Raw genomic sequence first — 18,566 nt, 5'->3', positions numbered from 1 at the left:
CCATGACATCACCTAAAAGTGTGCTTATCTGAACCATTTTGTAAGCTGTTTGCACATCCATGAGGCTACTTCAGAGCAGTTCAGTAGTTTAATGTATGCTGCCAGGTGGAACACCTGACAGAAGAATGACAGAATGTGCACCCAAATCTCACCGAGAATCGGCACCAAGGACACAAAATCTGTAGAAAAAGAAATGATGATGAATGTCACTCATTTTCTCACCACGCTCAGAAAATAAGTGCTATCATCATTAATCACATTCTCCAGGAGTGGAGAGGCTTTCAAACAATAAAGAGGCACTTTTGGAGGTAGCATGCTAATAGGGAAAGAGCTACATAAATCATGTGAACAGCTAACACAAGCACAGCCATAATTATGTAATTAGATTTGATTTATTTGTTCCATTCTCACACAGAAGTGGTTTAAATCTGAATGCCAGACAGAACGAAAAAAAAAGAAGAAGAATGCATATATTATTATGGCACTTTTGTTATTTGCCACAACATGTAGTGAGTGAATATACAATACAGTAAAAGAGCACGTGACCTCCGAAAACATCAGATTAAGCTCCCCTGAGAGGGGTATAAGTTCAGGAATCAGTTTAAAGTATATACATGTTAATAAGGTACACAACACCAAAATCAATAAAAAAGCTAAGAGAATGATCATCCATCCATCCATCCATCCATCTTCTCTAGCACTTATCCTTCACAGGGTCGCGGGGAGCCTATCCCAGGGGACTCGGGGTACGAGGCATGGGACATCCTGGGGCCAATCACACACTACGGACGATTTAGAGATGCCAATCAGCCTACAAAAAATATCTTTGGACTGGGGGAGGAAACCGGAGAACCACGAGCAAACCCCTGAAGCACGGGTAGAACATGCAAACTCTGGATCGTGGGGGGGGGGGGGGTGTTTGTTGGGTCGATCCCCCAATCCCGGAAGCGCGAGGCAAACGTGCTAACCGCTAAACCACTGTGCATTGTGAATGATCATATCAAAATGCCTGCTAAAAAGTCACATTTAAAGTACTGAATCTTTCAAACGCATGCGCCCACACTCAATGTTCCTCAAGGATCTATAAAATTAGCCACGGCAGTCTAAAGTATTGCGATCTGTGCCTGGACTCTCATACACATCCCTTTCAACATAGAATAATGGAGAACGCCATCATCATACTGTCCTTATTACTAGCTATTCCCGATCTCAATCCAGCAGCCAAGCGTTAAACACAACAGACGGCATACTGTACAGCTAAACTTTACAAGTCGTCCTTGTTTTCGACGGCCATTAACCACGATGAAACATTTCTGTGTGTATAAAAGAATAAGTCATTGCTAGTGGCCTCTTTCTTGTTAATTCAAATTAATTATATTGTTCTTAGCTTATCAACATTCTGAGTGTTTTGACAAAAACAAAATAGCCATGGTTTTTTCCGAAGACACCTCTGGTCAGGAGAGGCCTTGAAAAGATACACTTTTTGAGGTGGGTTGAGCATCACCTTGGAGGACTGCACATATTTCTAATTTATATCCTCTCAGTGCTGGGTATATATAAAAGTTATGCCGAGTCAGCTTGAAGAAAAAGATCTTGCAAAGACTTGCTGGGGGCGCGGAGAGGGTTATGGCTGATGAAAAACACCTTTAAATGAAGTCTGCTGAAAAAGTCAAACTGGGTAAGAGGCAAGCAATCCTCTTCAGAATAGCACATTCAGTTGGTCAGTCCCACAAAGCCAAGCCAATAAACTTGCTGATTAACTCTCTACGGGAAATGTTATTGGATTGTGCTAGACCTGGGGGATGGAGTATTGGCGTTTAGACATATAGAAATGCATAGAAAAGGAATAAAATGATGAGCAATACAGGTAAAGATTCAGGCTAGCCTCTTATATTAAACAGGAGTACTTTGCACCAAATGATTTTTGGTATTGTTACAGAAGAAATTATAGTACGGTAAATTTACAAACTGCTTCCTCCCTTGGAATTGCTGTAGCCTTTGTTAACGTCATTTAAAACAAAATTGTGCAAATAAGCATCGCATAAAGTACCAATGTAAAGAATGAAAATCTCATCGAAAAGGGTTAATTCATTGTTAAAGTACCACAGGCTGAAGCAGTTAAAAAATATAAACTTTCCCCTCACTAAAACTGAAGAATAAAGTTCCTTGGATAACCCTACACCTTATCAGGATTAAATGGTTCTGTTAATAAACAAACATGAGGACAGTGCTGCTAACTTTAAACATACGGGCCGATAGGAGCTAGATATAAACATCAGATGGCATTCAAAGCAGCCCCTGCTGACACGGACTTGCTCATCATGACTGGCACCATCGACTGCCCCGCCTCTTCCAACGCCTCTCCACCAATCAGATGCTGTCTGTGCAGGTTCAGGATTGAGTCGGCAATGATGCGCGCCGTCTTCTTCTGGTAGCCGCCCGACGTCACCATGAGAATGGGGATCCCTCTCCTCCGTGCTGCCCTAAACACGATCTCATCTCTCTTCACGATGCCCTGAGAGCAGAGGAAGAACACAGTACACTCACTGCCATGATGACTGTAAACACTACCTCAGCAAAACAAAACAACCCTCTCGGTACCATTACTATAATAAAGCTCTTGTCTAGCGTGTCAGGATGCGACACGCTAGACAAGAACACACGTCAGGACGTGCCGTTACAGGAAAATAATCAAGGATAGATTGGTGAGATGCCATTACCACTCATAGTTCAAATGACAGCAAATCCTGTTGTGTACAATTTCTCTTAAATCACAGCAATTCACCAACACTGTGCTCACACTGGAGACTCCTTCCATAAACTGCTAAATGAATGCCCATAAAACATCAACATGCTAACGTACAGTATCAACACACAGGTTTTTTTTAAACCCCGATTATATGTAGAGTCTGGTGTACAAGTCACTTTGAATGAGCTGTTACTATAGAAACCTTAGAATTAAAGAATTTAATTACAGCCAGCACAACTGTCAGAGTTGCACTGTTATAGAAGATTAATGAATCAATCTCTTTTGACCAATCAGAACACAGAATTCGACAGCACTGTGGTAAAAGCAGCAATAATTCATATGAACATGTTAACGCTCAGTTTATATCAGAGGAGAATTTCTTTTTAACATTTCCCCGTATATTACCAATACAAGCCACACTGTAAAACTAAATAAATAAATAAATATTGCATGCACTGTACAATGTTAGAACAACATGAAATACAATTACAACAGTACATCAGCGGCAAATACAAGCAGTTAGAGAAATTTACCAGTGAGAGTTCTACACAACAATTTAATACCTAACGATCTGATCTGACGTTTTTAAAGAGGGAAAAAAAAAAAAAGCCTTCCTGGGCTAATAAAGTCCCCCACCGAAATTAACGGAACACCAAGGCCGATTAATTAAATTTTTGCTGTAGCCTGAAGAGATTTGGGTTTGAGATCGAAAGATGAAAATGACGAGAAAGTTGTCAATTTCAGCTTTTATTTCCTGGTATTTATATGCCGACGTGTTAAACAGCATAGAACGTAGCACATTTTTTATCAGACCATCCGATTTTCAAACAGGTGTGCAAACGTATCGGAACAGATATGTCTTCAAGTAACTTACCCGATAGAATGATCATCATCAGTGTAACACTACAGGTTTTGCACATCATGGTATCTGTGTACACCTTTTAATACTAAAAAGATCCTACGCCAGAGAAACACGTGTACGACGGACACTCTTAATAGTGCAGGTCCTGATTCAACACGCTTGGCCTTTACCACCCTTTGTGGTTTTTGGTAAATACAGAGAAAACTTTCCTTCATGCACTCAAACTTTGTCTGTTAGAACCGAATGAAGAAACAGCTCCTTGTGCAGAAATCCAATTCAATATCGCCTCTATATTTATATCCAACCCAATACTTTACCTGGAAAATGAATCTAATATTAAATCTGGTTACATAATCTAACCGTATTTGAAATAGAAAACCTAATAGAGCTGGTTCAATAAAATCACCTTGGCATACAAGTAAATTATTGTGAAACGACTTCCCCCTCAAATAGTCGAAATAAAGATGACTATAATCACTGGGTTGAGTACCTGAGGGGAAATGGCAAGACCTCCAAGAGGATCACCATCCAGAATATCAGTACCCGCATTGTACACAATAATGTCAGGTCTGATCTCATTCAGTGTGCCCTCACAGTGGAGCTCCACCTTCGGGAGATACTCGGTGTCTTCTGTGCCCCAGTCCAGCTCCACTTTCCTCTTAATGGCCCCTACACATACACACACACACACACACACACACACACACACACACACACACACACACACACACACGGTCCAGTAAGTCTTTCATCTCAGTTTTCAGCTTCATTTACTCATTCACTAATTCATTCTCCTTCAGTAACAATTTTAGCTGAACAGTGAGGCGACAAAGCTACATGCTACACCCCTCATGCCACCCTTACAGTACAAACGACTACCCTAAATAAATGTTCTTACTCTTTCTGAAATAACCTCTCTGTTTGATCTTTGACCTAACATAAAAATATTGCTGATTTTCGTATGAAAACACAAAAATAAATAAATAAATAAATAAATAAATAAATAAACAGTAGTCATTCTCATATAAGAAGTGGATCTGCATGTTAATGTTTTCATACTTTTTACACACATGGCCAATAATAAAATGAGACGAGATGACCTGGATTACTGGGACATCCAAAATGAAGCATTGTATAATAGCATGGAGACAAAGCACTTTTAAACACTTTCAAGACCTCATTAACCTCTCTTTTGTGTTTCTGAAAAGCAAGGTACTTTTCATTTAAACATAGCATAATGTCACAGAAGGAAAACGTCACGAAAAGGAAGTGAGGAAAAACAAAGAGAAACTAAGCCAACACACCTTATCTTGGGAACCCAGACTGCACTTTCTAATGAATATGTAGGACTGACAGACAAACTTATTCATATATTCATATAATAGAGCTTTTGTTTAGAAAATAAAGACTGGAAATGTTGGGGGGAAAAGGAAAAGAAAAAAAAAAAGAAACGACATTCACTGAAATTGACAGGGTGAGTGTGTGGAGAAGAATATAGAATAATGTATATGCTGCCAGTCAGTGCTAGCACAGAGCTACACTGCATTCGTGACGCACAGTAGAGTTCATATACGTTAGGGTGAAAACGTCTCAAGTCCACCGAGTTTAATAAATGGATCTGGAGCCCTTCACAGGTACACTGTATACGAGGCAGGAATACCTGGCATGCCAGTCCATTACAAGGCATTATACACACCCCATGGGCAATATATAGTCACCAATCCATGGCAGGAAACCGGATAACCTGGAATAAGCCCAGACGAACACCTGGGGAGAACATGCAAAACTCTGAGTTCACCATCAGACCGGGTGTTGTGGGGTGACAATGCTAGCGGAGCCACTGTGCACCATCATGACGCACACAAAAACGGTATTAACTATTGTTATGTGTCTTAATGATCACGTCTTGTAATGGTTTAATTAATGCATAGTACATATATGCCAGTGGAGCTAGTCCTGAAGTACAGACCAGAAAGGCTAGCCATGCACATCGGTTGGGCGCCTGTGACCCTGTCACCGCTTGTCCTGCCTTGGACCCCTTTTGATAGGTACTAACCATTGCATACCGGAAACACCCCTCAAGACCTGCTGTTTTGGAGATGCTCGGACTCAGTCGTCGAGCCATCACAATTTGGCCCTTGTCAGAGACGCTCAGATCCTTACGCTTGCCCATTTTCCCTGCATCCAACACGTCAACTTGGAGAACTGACTGTTCACTTGCTGGTGAATATATCCTACCAGGTGACACGTGCCATTGAAACAATAACCAACGGTATTCACTTTAATGTTATGGCCGATCGGTGTGTATCTTGCCACACGAGAATATGAACACTTTTGCAAGATAATGAAAGCGACATAACATTAAAAAAAAACACTGAGAAACACTGCCCCCTTCAGGAGAGGAAATGCACCGTTTCATAACTGAAAGTAAGGTTGGAGTTCCCCGTTTCTCTCGCTGACTAATTGCATATGCAAATGCTGATCGTAACTGTGCAGAATCGCTCAAAGTGTCTTCATACAGGATGACAGTTTTTCATATCACAGCAGTACAGCCATCTTCAGATAATCCCTTTGTGTGATGTGATGTTAAGATTGAAGCATTGAGCACTTACTCTTGGCGTATCCATCCCCAGGGTAGATATGCCGATTGTAGACGTCCATTATATAAACCCGTCTGTCATCCAAGAAATCCCTCTCATGTCCATTTCCCTGGAGAGTGAAACGAGAGGGCAAAATACATGACAGTCCACAATGCAAAAAAGATATCTTAGAAAGTAAAGTGAATCCAGTTCAGCTTATCGAACACTGAGATTATGATCAAACTAACAATTATTCACACCCCTTCAGTTTTTACCGGTTTTCACCTTATTGCTTCGACAAAGCACTGAATAAAAGCTATGCATACTTAAACAAATGAGAGACTCAGTTTTGACTTTTAATACATTTAAATACTTTTTTTTTTTTAAAAAACATGTTACTGCTTTAAAGCTATACACACAGATGGTTAAACACACAGAGACACTGTCCACTTTAATACGAACACCTGCTCATTTATGCAGTTGTCCAATCAGCCAATCATGTGGCAGGAGCACAATGCATACAATCATGCAGATACAGGTCAACAGCTTCAGTTAATGTTCATATCAAACATCAGAATGGGGAAAAGTGTGATCTCTGTGCCTTAACCACGGCACAGTTTTTGGTGCCAGATGGGCTTTAGTTGGGTTCTGGAGTTTTTCAGAAACTGATGATCTACTGGGATTTTCACACACAACAGTCCCTAGTGTTTGGGTGACAGTTCTGTGGGTGGAAATGCCTTGTTCATCAGAGAGCCCAGCGCCTGGAAACTGGACAGTTTGAATATTAGAGAAAGACCAGGAGATTGTTTTCTAATCTTCAACTGTAAGGTTTTATGAGCCTGTGCCCATGATGGCCTCGGATTCCGGTATTGGCTGACAGGAGTGGAACCTGAAGTGATCTTGTAGCCCAACACCTCATGGTTCGATGTTTTGTGCATGCTGCTATGCATTTCTGCTAATCACAGCTGTAAAGAGTGATTACCGTATATGAGTTACTATATCCTTCCTGGCAGCTCAAACCAATTCGGCCATTTTCCTCTGACTTCTCTTATCCACATGGCATACATACACTACCAAAGGTCTGGGGTCACTTAGAAATTCCCTTGGTTTTGAAAAAAAAAACACCCTTTTTTTCCCCCAAACACACATTAAACTGATCAAACATACAGTCTAGATATTGCTAATGTTGTAAATGATTACAACTGGAAACTGATGATTTTTTTAATGAAATACCTACATCGGCGTAAAGAAGGTTATTTTTAGCAACCACGACACCTGTGTTCCAATAGCACAATGTGAGAGCTAATCCAGGTTTATCATGGTAAAAGGCTAACTGATCATTAGGAAACGCTTTTGCAATTATATTAGCATAGTTGAAAACTGCTGTGCTGACAAAAGCAACAATAAAAGTGGCCTTCTTTAGGCTAGTTGAGTATCTGGAGCATCAGCATTTGTGTGTTCAATTATAGACTAAAAATGTGAGGGGAAAAAAACAAATCTCTCCTGAAACTCGTCTATTCTTGTTCTAAGAAGGGAAGGCCTGTGAGCTTTTGGTCAAAAAATTCACAAAAATACTCTGCTCTCATGGATATCACACAACCGCAGACAAAACATAGGTTCATTTAAAAAAAAAATTTGTTAAGTGTGTGTGCAGCAATTATTGGCACCCTTTTAGTCAACTTTGTGCTACGTCCCTTTGCCAAGATAACAGCTCTGAGTCGTCTCCTATAACGCTGATGAGGTTGGAGAATACATGGCGAGGGATCTGAGAGCGTTCCTCCATACAGAATCTCTTCACATTTCGAGGTCCACGCTGGTGGAGTCTCCTCTTCAGTTCACCCCACAGGTTTTCTATGGGGTTCAGGTCAGGGGACTGGGATAGTCAGGGCAGGACCTTGATTTTGTGGTCAGTAAACCATTTCTGTGTTGATTTTGATGATGTTTTGGATCATTGTCCTGCTGGAAGATCCAACCACAGCCCATTTGAAGCTTTCTAGCAGAGGCAGTCAGGATTTCATTTAATATCTGTTGATATTTGATGGAGTCCATGATGCCGCGTATCCTAATAAAATGTCCAGGTCCTCTGGTAGAAAAACAGCTACAAAACATTAAAGATCCTCCTCCAGATTTAACCGTGGACATGAGGGACTTTTCCATACGGCTACCTCTCTGTGTGCACCAAAACCACCTCTGTGTTTATTACCAAAAAGCTCCATTTTGGTTTCATCTGACCATAGAACCCGATCCCATTTGAAGTTCCAGTAGTGTCTGCACACTGAAGACGCTCGAGTTTGTTTTTGGATGAGAGTAGAGGCTTTTTTCCTGAAACCCTTCCAAACAACTTGTGGTGATGTAGGAGACTTCGGATTGTAGTTTTGGAGACTTTCTGACCCCAAGATGCAACTAACTTCTACAGTTCTCCAGCTGTGATCCTTGGAAATTTTTTGTCCTCTTCATAGTGCGTTGAGACGATATAGACACACGTCCAATTCCAGGTCGATTCATAACATTTCCAGTTGACTGGAACTTCGTAATTATTGCCCTGATGGTGGAAATGGACGTTTTCAATGCTTGTGTATTTTCTTATAGACGCGTCCCATTGTGTGAAGCTCAACAACCTTTTGCAGCACATCACAGCTACATTCCTTCGTCTGCCCCATAGTTATGAAATGACTAAGGGAATTTGGCCTATGTGTTACCTCATATTTATACCTCTGTGAAACAGGAAGTCATGGTTGAACAATTTCCTGTTACTAGTCACCCAGATGTACTAAAAAAATTTAAAATATCAATGGGGAATATACTTCAAATATGTTTCTCATATGAATTCATAGAGGTGCCAAAAAATTGTTGCACACCTATATTTAAGAAAGATTTGTCTTTAAACCTGTTTTGTGTTTGTAATTGTTTGATATCCATGAAAGCAGAGTATTTTTTGTGATTTTTTTGAACAAAAGATCAAAAGGCTAAACAATAAAGACAATTGTACACACACACACACACACACACACACACACACACACACACACACACACACACACACACAGGTGCTTGAATTTATAATTTTCTATATATCTGCATAAACATTACCTAAAACATAAAAATTTCACACAAGTCCCAAAAGTAAATAAAGAGAACCCAATTTAACAAATGAGACAAAAATATTATAGTTGGTCATTTGTTTATTGAGGAAACTGATCCAATATTACACATCTGTGAGAGGAAAATGTATGTGAACCTCTGCTTTCAGTATCTGGTGAGACCCCTTTGTGCAGTGGTTTGTAAAACTCGTGATAAATGCAGTCCACACACCCAGCATGAGTCTGACGCAGGCGCAGCATGCAACACTGACTACGTTTACATGGACAGCAGTGATGTAATTATGGACCTTACTCTGAGGAAGACAATATTGTGATTAATTTGTTTACACGAGTCGCTTCTAGAATACTCCTTTCATGTTCAGGTTCTACGTGTTATAGAACACACGTCATTACGTCACCGCGCCACGCCGTCCGACGTCCCTTCAGAGTTTCACGTATCGACATACAGTCGGTCTTCGTTATGGAACCGTGTACAGTTTTGGGTGTTTCTATTTAAAATTTTTACGAAAGCTTCAAGTGCGGTTAATTATTTGTCGCGCTGTACGTGCAAATAGAAGTCTGCTTGAAGCCGTGGGCTGCGTCCCAAACCGCGTACTTACCTTCTATATAGTAGCCGAGATACATGTGTTTTTCCCCACTACAGACCTGTAGCAGGCAAGTTTGAAGATAATGTGAGGCCGTCTGTCCTAAAGTTGAACCGAAAGTGGACCTTTCAACATAATAATGGTCACGGCCGATGATGGCCGAGTCAAAGCGCGGATTTGAATCCCACTGAAACGGTTAGTACAGGCAACAAAAACCCTCAAACCACTTGCAACTGAAAGAATACTGCATGGAAGAGTGGTCAGAATTTCCAGCAAGCCTGGTGGACAATTACGCAAACCGCCAACAAGAAGTCATTTCTGCTAAAGGGGGCGGATACTAGCGTCTGAGACCAAGGGTGTACTTACTTTTTCCATAGAAGAATAGGTCATGATGAGAAGTCCAGACTGCAGACTGGATTGGAGTTGAGATCTACTGCCCTAAGCCACAGTACATAATATACCATACAGCCATGGTCCAATACAACTAACATGAAATGAAATTCCTTCCCTGATTGCTCAGAAAAAAAGCCTCGACTGTGATACCAACAATCCTAATGAAGCCTGTATAATCTGGGGCGATGATGAATGAGCAGACATAGCAGGCCACTTTGCCATAGGAGATTTGTGCCACTAGGACAGATTTTAATTACTTTGTGCTCTTTGATGTGCTGTATAAACTGCCAATACTGGAGGAAAAGCTCATTCATTAAAACAAAACTGTGTGCAGTACTGCTTCACACTTTAGACAAACCCCTCAGGTGTTTTTGAGAAGTTCTCCCTACAGGAACTTCTTTTTGTTTATTATTGCAGTAACATGAATTGAGTTGGAACATGTTCTCTCTGTCTCGATCTTAATGAATCCCCAAACTCTCAGACAATATTGACAGTGTACCTCTTTGTACACAACAGCTGGAAAAGAAAAAGACAAAAAAAAAAATAAAAATAAAAAAAAATGCACTGCTTTTTTGTAACGTATAACTGATGGTTAGATGCATGATGAGCACAGATGCGTCACCCAGACCTCCGACTCTCCTCATTATCCCCCGTCTCTAAGCTTGTGAGAGACCCCTGGTTAATTATGAGAACAAAAACACACATTGGGGACACAATCCCATTCTGTTCAAAGCTCAATCCATGCAATGAAGCAGTAAAACGCTATTCAGCTTCCAACAGCAGGAATATACATCCGTACAGCCCCTCTAATCGCCTGCATCAACAGAGTAACGGGATACTGTTTAAACCAACTTAAATGTGAAGGCTATCAAAAATTTATCTTTGGATAGGGAAAATAGGGGCAGCCTAGTTACGTACGTCAGCAGAAAACAGAAGCGCTGATCTGCTTTTACGTTTTAAATGCTGATGAAAAACAAAGAGAGAGATCTTATTTTGGTCACATTCTCTAATCACAGCACGGAATCCGTTGACTGGAAGAAATGGAAATCTCAAACAGGGGGAAATGTTAATTTTCTGCATACAATTGGGCTAAAGGTCATGAACTTTTAATCCCAGTGCTGTCCTGGACAGTTAGAGGTGAACCAATACAGACAGAAAGCTCCCCCCTGGTGATGCAAACGGGAGACTGGTGCTATTACATATAAAGCATCGAATCACCTACAGGCTCTATGGCCCAAACACTATTTATAGCACATGATGAACCTGTCAGATGGACCTGTGGTGAGTTTTATTGTTCTTGGCTATTTTTCAACTCCTGATCTGCCCCAAGGCTAAGCAGCAGTCATCAAAGGAGTTGTGTAATGGCGGTGTGATGACAGAAGCTGCCACAATAACTATAAAATAGTTATGTGAATGGACTGAGAGCATTTTGCGCACCGTAACTCATTCGCAGAATAGTAAACTGCAGGAATCCTAGACACGTTCTTATACAAGACTCTCACTCTCAAGTCAGTCACTCATGAACTGGTACATGGACCCATAAAAACAAGCACGCGCCAAGTCCTATCCTGGCTCTCTGCCGAAAATCCTACCAGTCTTCAGGCTAATCGTGATTTTATCGGCTTTTCATCGGTTTCAACATGTGGCTGATGTGGATAATGTTTATGGATTGCACCACTTCACACTTCAAGCTAGATGGCTTTAACACACGCTTGATATATTGAATCTTCCAAAGATGACAGTTGGGTGAACCCATGTAACACCGTAGGCTCAGTGGTCTGTTCTCCCAGCCATGACGCGTTCTAATGCTAACAATTTATCATTGTTCACATAGATCGTGATCAATTAATTTTTTCATCTAATCTAACTAGCGCTTATAAATTCAAATATGCAAAGTACTTTGCCAGCAGAGATCATTTCCTGAAATAACATGCCATAATTCTGGTTGGTTAATTGGCATTTTAATGCCAGCTTTGTGCCTCTCTGTATTCTCTACAGCCTTCTAAGCAGAGCTGAGACAGCGCTTTCATGCCTGTTTATAAGCCCACGAGCACATTTGGACTTGTGGGCCTTCATGAATTATTTACTCTGTGTGTGCATTGATTCACTTCCACCTTGTCTTCATCGATAAGCAAAAGACCATAATTATAATCAAGCTATGATTCAAACTGCTTATGGCACTTCTGTGGACAGAAGCCAAAACACAGAGAAAGTGTGCAGCCCATCGTCCATGCAAACTCCATTAAATGGCCTGCCTCATTAACAGAGTCATTACAGTGACGGGGTACAGTTAAATAGAAGCTAAGATACCAATTTCCTGTGTGGCAAAGATTAAGAAAAATAACAGAAAACAATCCACTCCCTGGTCCATATTGACTCAAAACAAGTTACTGTGGCGAATAATTACACATTAAAACCCCTTTAAAACGTGCTATTATCGCAAATAAAGACGGCACCTGAGTCACAATTTTCTCCCCTGGTATGATTACTGATTGCTGTGTTCTACAATAAACATGTAAATGTTCAATAAACAAACACTGACATTGGTCAAAGAAGTGTGAATCGTAATTACCCAATGCACAGCACTGTTGAGTTCTCTAATTTGATTGAGAGGGTGTGCTGATAAAGAGCAGCTCTGACAGTAGTCCCAGCTAGAATTAAAACCACAGATTTATGATAATAATAATAATAATAATAATAATGCACTTGATCTAATGCCTTCTTTGCTTCTGTAACAGCTCTATGACAGGGTCTTGTATGGCCAACGCTCCACATAATCTAAAGCTACCCTAAAACAGAATGTCATTATTTAACCAAGAAAAACGTCATAAACGTTATAAAGCGTTCTGTGAGGAGACGTTTATTTACCATTTATGGAAGGAGTCTCCAGTGTCAGAGCTTGTAATGGTCAGGAAGTTTTCTGCCATGCGAATATCTTCAGGACAGAGGAGTTTCTGGTTTGTTGGTAACTGCTTTTTTGTATTGTTAACTTCAAGGGAGGAAATAAAAGAGAGGTTGGTGATGGAGTGACTGCTTATAGCTGGTAAATGGTCTGCACATATATAGCGCTTTTTTAAGCTTAGCGGTTCCAAAGCGCTTTATACTGGTTCTCATTCACACACACACACACACACACACACACACACACACACGAGGAGCTGCCATGCAAGGCGTTAACTTGCCATCGGGAGCAATTTAGGGTTCAGTGTCCTGCCCAAGGACACGTCGGTATGTGGGGTCACGTGGGCCGGGAATCGAACCGCCAACACTACGATTAGTGGACAACCCGCTCTACCACCTGAGTCACAACCGCCCAGCTGTATACAGCTGCCATAACATAAGCGATAACAGGAAATGTTAAACGATGCAATGATACACAAAATTCAATTCAAAACTCAAAACAGTGTTGACTCGATATGATACGTTTTTAAAACAGCCCGAATTTGTGCCTCAGGTTTCGAATTGTCAGTTGATTAAAACATTTCAAAAAGTAGAATAACAAACTTTAAAGACACGTATGTGTTTCCATATGTCGAAACAAAGCTGTGCATTAGAAAGTGACAAAATTAAAACTCAGCTAATTAAACATTAAGTATCTGGCCAAGCCTTCAATGAAGTGCAGGGTTGCCAGGACTCTGAAAAAAAAATCCACCCCAACATCATCTCAAAATCTGCACAAAAATACCCGAATTTAGCACAAAAAATATAGACGCTGAAAAAGGGGGAAAAAAACCCACATTTCTCTCATATTTTTTGCATCTTAACTGACTTAAATTCCACCACATCCCACCCCTGCTAGTGTGACGTGCATGAGGTGTGTCTGAGTCAGGGAGCTCTGTAGCAATGTCTTTAATCCGGATATAATCAGCCAGAAAATGCTGTCTCAAAGCAGCAGCAGCAGCAGCAGCATAGAGAAAGAGAGAGCGAGCGAGCATGAGTGTGTCTTGGTGTTTGTTAAAAAACAGTGTGCTTAGGAGGTGTGTCTTTATTTAAACCCTTGTAGCCTCTCCTGATTTGAAATAAAGAAGTTAGCGTTTCAGAGGAGGGAGTGATTGTGTTTATTACCTCTCACAGAATATAACCAGCATTTTCTGAAGAATAGTGTACGTTATTATGGAGACTGCTGAATGGATCTTTCGATACACAGGATTGTAGAATCGAGAAACGCCATATCCTGGGGTATATACACGCCATATCCTGGGGTATATACACGCCATATCCTGGGGTATATACGCGCCATATCCTGGGGTATATACGCGCCATATCCTGGGGTATATACGCGCCATATCCTGGGGGATATACGCGCCATATCCTGGGGGATATACGCGCCATATCCTGGGGGATATACGCGCCATATCCTGGGGGATATACGCGCCATATCCTGGGGGATATATGCGCCATATCCTGGGGGATATACGCCATATTGTAGTGTATCCATCATAGTGTTACATGCCTAGTATCTAGTATAACGTGTCATTTTTGAACTACATTTTTAAATAACTGTAAATGTTTGCCAAACTGCTGTGGACTAAGAGGAATAAAAGACTTCAGGACATGAAGCTACTGGAAAATTTCATCATATTACAGACCTCGTGTCTCATTACAGACTGTTGAACACTGGATGGGCAGCTTCAGGTCTTCAAAATCCATTTGAATTATTCACCTTTTCTCAAGGTTATTAAGTACATGTTCTTTTTACTGACACTCAATGGCTATTTAATCAGGTAAATATCCAAGTAGGTCCACTTTATACATAGGATTAAAATTACAATCCGTAGCCCATGCTTTTCTATGCACAATTCGTTAACCTCCCTCCTATATAACTTCTCTTATAGTTTTCATCAGTCGATGTGCCTAAGAGCCACTTACAGTAATCGGAAGAGGCTGTCCGACTGACCGGACAAATGATCGACCCTATATGGTTGTTTTTGCTTGATGTACGGGGGAGACAGTTGTGAAAACATCAGCAAACCTACAAGGATATCACATTTACTTGCCACTAATTGGTTTAAACAAAACATCTCACAAACTTTTTTTTTTTTACCTTTCCCTGGAAAGCTCATTACTGTCACAGTGTTCTGATGTTTGTTTCTCCACTGGAGTGATGAAAAAAAAGCAAAGCACGGAAGAGAAGAGAACGGCATCCATCATTAGCTAATGAGATTGTAACTGACTACATGAGTGTAGAGTATACATCAGACGGTCAGTGAGCTGAGCACCTCACGCGGACACTACCGCAAGATTAACAATCTGTAGAAACGTGTCAAACATAAGCGATAGTCAGCGTCTAATACTGAACAAGTAAACGACACGTGTCTAATAAGTATATAAATAATATCTGGTCAGCAGTGGTGTTTCGGTGGCCTCCCCCCCCCATGATGGATGGAGTAGACAGAGAAACTTTGACGTTTTCCACCACACCAAACTTTTCAGGACGGAGGAGTTTACTCTTTGTTGTTTCCTCGGCAAATGACAAGCTGCGTATTGTGTCTTGGCTGCATTTTCACTCTCTTAATTAATGACTTTTCTTCAAATGGCTAATGAAGAAGAGACTGTTTACAGCTGGTAGAAGGTAAGTGATAACATGAGCGTGTTTTGCAGATGTTCCACGGCATTAAATGGAACTATGAACAGTTGAAAGCACAAAGCATCATTCATTATAAAATTCCAAATGGAAATTGCTGGCAAATAACTGTGGTGTAATCCTAACTCGAGGAATAAATCACTTCGGCACATGCTGTTATGGTAAAAATAAGCAGCGTGGATTATTTTCCAATCGTGTTTTATTCCCCCTTGGAAAAGTCAGAGGCTAGATACTGTTTAAATCTCATAGATGATGTGTTACCTGGTGAGAAAAGTTAGATCTCATGGCACTGTATGTATTAAGAATTTATATAATTTTATATATCTCGCCCTCTCCCTCTCCCTCTTCAGAAATAAACAAGTAAAAATCCTGACGTGACACACGAGTCTCCTACGGTCTTAATCACTCGTGTGTGGTTTCAGGTGACGTGTGATACGCCAGTCTCTAAATGAACAGCAGAGCCAGTGGCTGCTAGTGAAGGATTATTCCCAATGCGCTCATTTGTAAATGAAGTAAATCCGCCATGCTAGAGCAACTGGAAAGCACAAACACTGCCCAAGCACGGCGACATTAACAGAGGACGAATAGCTGATTATTTATTTATTTGTTTGCTTATTTATTTATTATTGACCTAGCAAAGAATGCAAGAACGGTATGCAAGATCATCTGCAGAGTTGATATGCACGCACACACACCCGCCTTGTGTTTATGAAACATGCCACTGGAATAGAACTTGAGCATTGATAGACGCTGTTACAATACGTCATATCTATCGGTCTGTCTGTCTATACATACATATGTATAGATTATATGTTTGTGGACCCTGAACAATCACACCCATGTGTGCTTTTTTAACATCCTGTTACAGATTTAGCCTCGCGTTGCTGGTGTAATAACCTCCACTCTTCTCGGAAGGCTCTCTCGTTCAGCCACAAGCGCATTAGTTAGGTCGGACATTGATCGGGCGAGGAGGCCTCTGTGAAGACCAATCAAGTTCCTCCGCTCCAAACCTGGCAAACCATGTCTTAATGGAGCATGCTTTTTGAGGGCATCGTCATGCTAGAACAGGTTTGGGCATCTTGCCTCTAGTGAAGGAAAATTATAATGCTACAGCGTACGAGATATTTACATTTAGATGTAACAACTTAGAACATGGCACCTGAGGGGGCAGACGCCACAATTTTTTAGGTAAGCAAAAATACCGGACAGGCAAAGTAAATTAAAGTAAATGACACATAATATTTGAATGCAGATCTCTTGCTTGCAATAACGGCATCAAGCTGGTGACCCACGGACATCACCAAACTGTTGCATTCTTCTTTTGTGTTGCTTTTCCAGGCTTGTACTGCAGCTTCTTTCGGTTGTGGTTTGTTTTGAGGGGTTTCTCCCTTCAGTCTCCTCTTCAGGAGGTGAGATGCTGCTCAGTTGGGTTAAGGTCTAGTGAGTGACTTGTCCAGTCTAAAACCTTCCACGTTTCCCCCTGATGAAGTCCTTTGTTGTGATGGCAGTGTGTTTTGGATCATTGTCTTGCTGCATGATGAAGTTTCTCTCAGTTATATAGAATGCACTTCTCTGTAAATTGGCAGACAGAATGTTTCTGTAGACGTCTGAATTCATTCTGCTGTTACATCATCAATGAAGATTAGTGTGCCTGTTCCAGAAGCAGCCGTGCAACCCCAAGCCATGACACTACCTCCACCGTGCTTGACCGATGAGCTCGTATGTTTTGGATCATTAGCAGATCCTTTCTTTCTCCACACTTTGGCCTTTCCATCACTACGAGGTTAATCTTGGTTCCAGAACTTTTGTGGTTCATCTCTGTGTTTCTTTGGGAATCCCTGCTAAATCTGGCTTTCTGATTCTTACTATCGGTTTGGATTTTGTGGCATATGCCAAAATCCTATTTTTAGATTTTACATCAGAGATCTCATACAATGAGAGTCAATATTTTGTACGAACGGTTATATCTATGGGTGTTAACGGACACCTGGTACTATGGATTAAAGACTTTCTACTGCATCGACCACAGAGACAGAGGGTATGGTACAATGATCAGCTGTCAGATGAATATCTTGTTAATACAGGGGGCTCCCCGGGGCTGTGTCCTATCACCTATATTACTTACTTCTTATATTAATAATTTGATCATTTGTAATCCTAATTTTAACCTTTTTAAATATGCTGATGATATGGTGGGCTTCCTTCAGAAGGACAATACAAAGGGCTCAGCTGAATATATTAAATATGTTGAGGAACTACTGTGCTAGTGTAACAGCAGCGCATTGATATTAAACATACAGTAAATAAAACCAAGCAATCGGTAATTAATAATACTAAGCAGGGGGTTACAGTTGAGTCTGTAATGATAAACAATCATCCCATTGAGGTGATTGATCATTTACATAGCTTGGTACATATATGTACAGTGAACAGAGTTTCTCGGACAACACTAATGATATTTTTAAAGGATGCATGGAATGTAAGTTCCTAATGGTGAAAATTACTAGTTTTGGTGTGAGTCAGAGCATACTGGAGGTTGAGTGTGCGCTGACCTAGAACACCTTGGTACAAGCTCCTTAACTGTAAACAGAAAAATACTCCTGCAAGAGTTACAGGAGTTACAGCCAGCAAAATCATTACCAGGCCACAGAGCAAACTAGGCGAGTGTATTCTAAAAGATACCACCCATCCTATGTTAGACCAGTTTATTCTAC

General features: G+C 40.8%; 1 protein-coding gene across 2 annotated transcripts in view; it reads right to left on the bottom strand.

Annotated features, from left to right (window-relative positions):
* Positions 1 to 373: 373 nt before the first annotated feature.
* The window catches only part of hdac11 (histone deacetylase 11), a 35,855-nt gene continuing 17,662 nt past the window's right edge, over positions 374 to 18,566 (bottom strand). For both annotated transcript variants that reach the window (XM_017450522.3, XM_053673948.1), the window contains 3 exons: positions 6,224 to 6,320; positions 4,102 to 4,280; positions 374 to 2,515 (listed from right to left, as the gene is read on the bottom strand). In XM_017450522.3, coding sequence (XP_017306011.1) covers positions 2,276 to 2,515; positions 4,102 to 4,280; positions 6,224 to 6,320 — 516 coding nt within the window. In that variant the 3' untranslated portion in view covers positions 374 to 2,275. The remainder of the gene's footprint in view (positions 2,516 to 4,101; positions 4,281 to 6,223; positions 6,321 to 18,566) is intronic.

Source organism: Ictalurus punctatus, chromosome 21 (genome assembly GCF_001660625.3).
Source record: "Ictalurus punctatus breed USDA103 chromosome 21, Coco_2.0, whole genome shotgun sequence".
NCBI lineage: Eukaryota > Metazoa > Chordata > Actinopteri > Siluriformes > Ictaluridae > Ictalurus > Ictalurus punctatus.
Note: the sequence above shows the minus strand (reverse complement) of the source record. Positions and strands in the feature narration are given on the sequence as shown.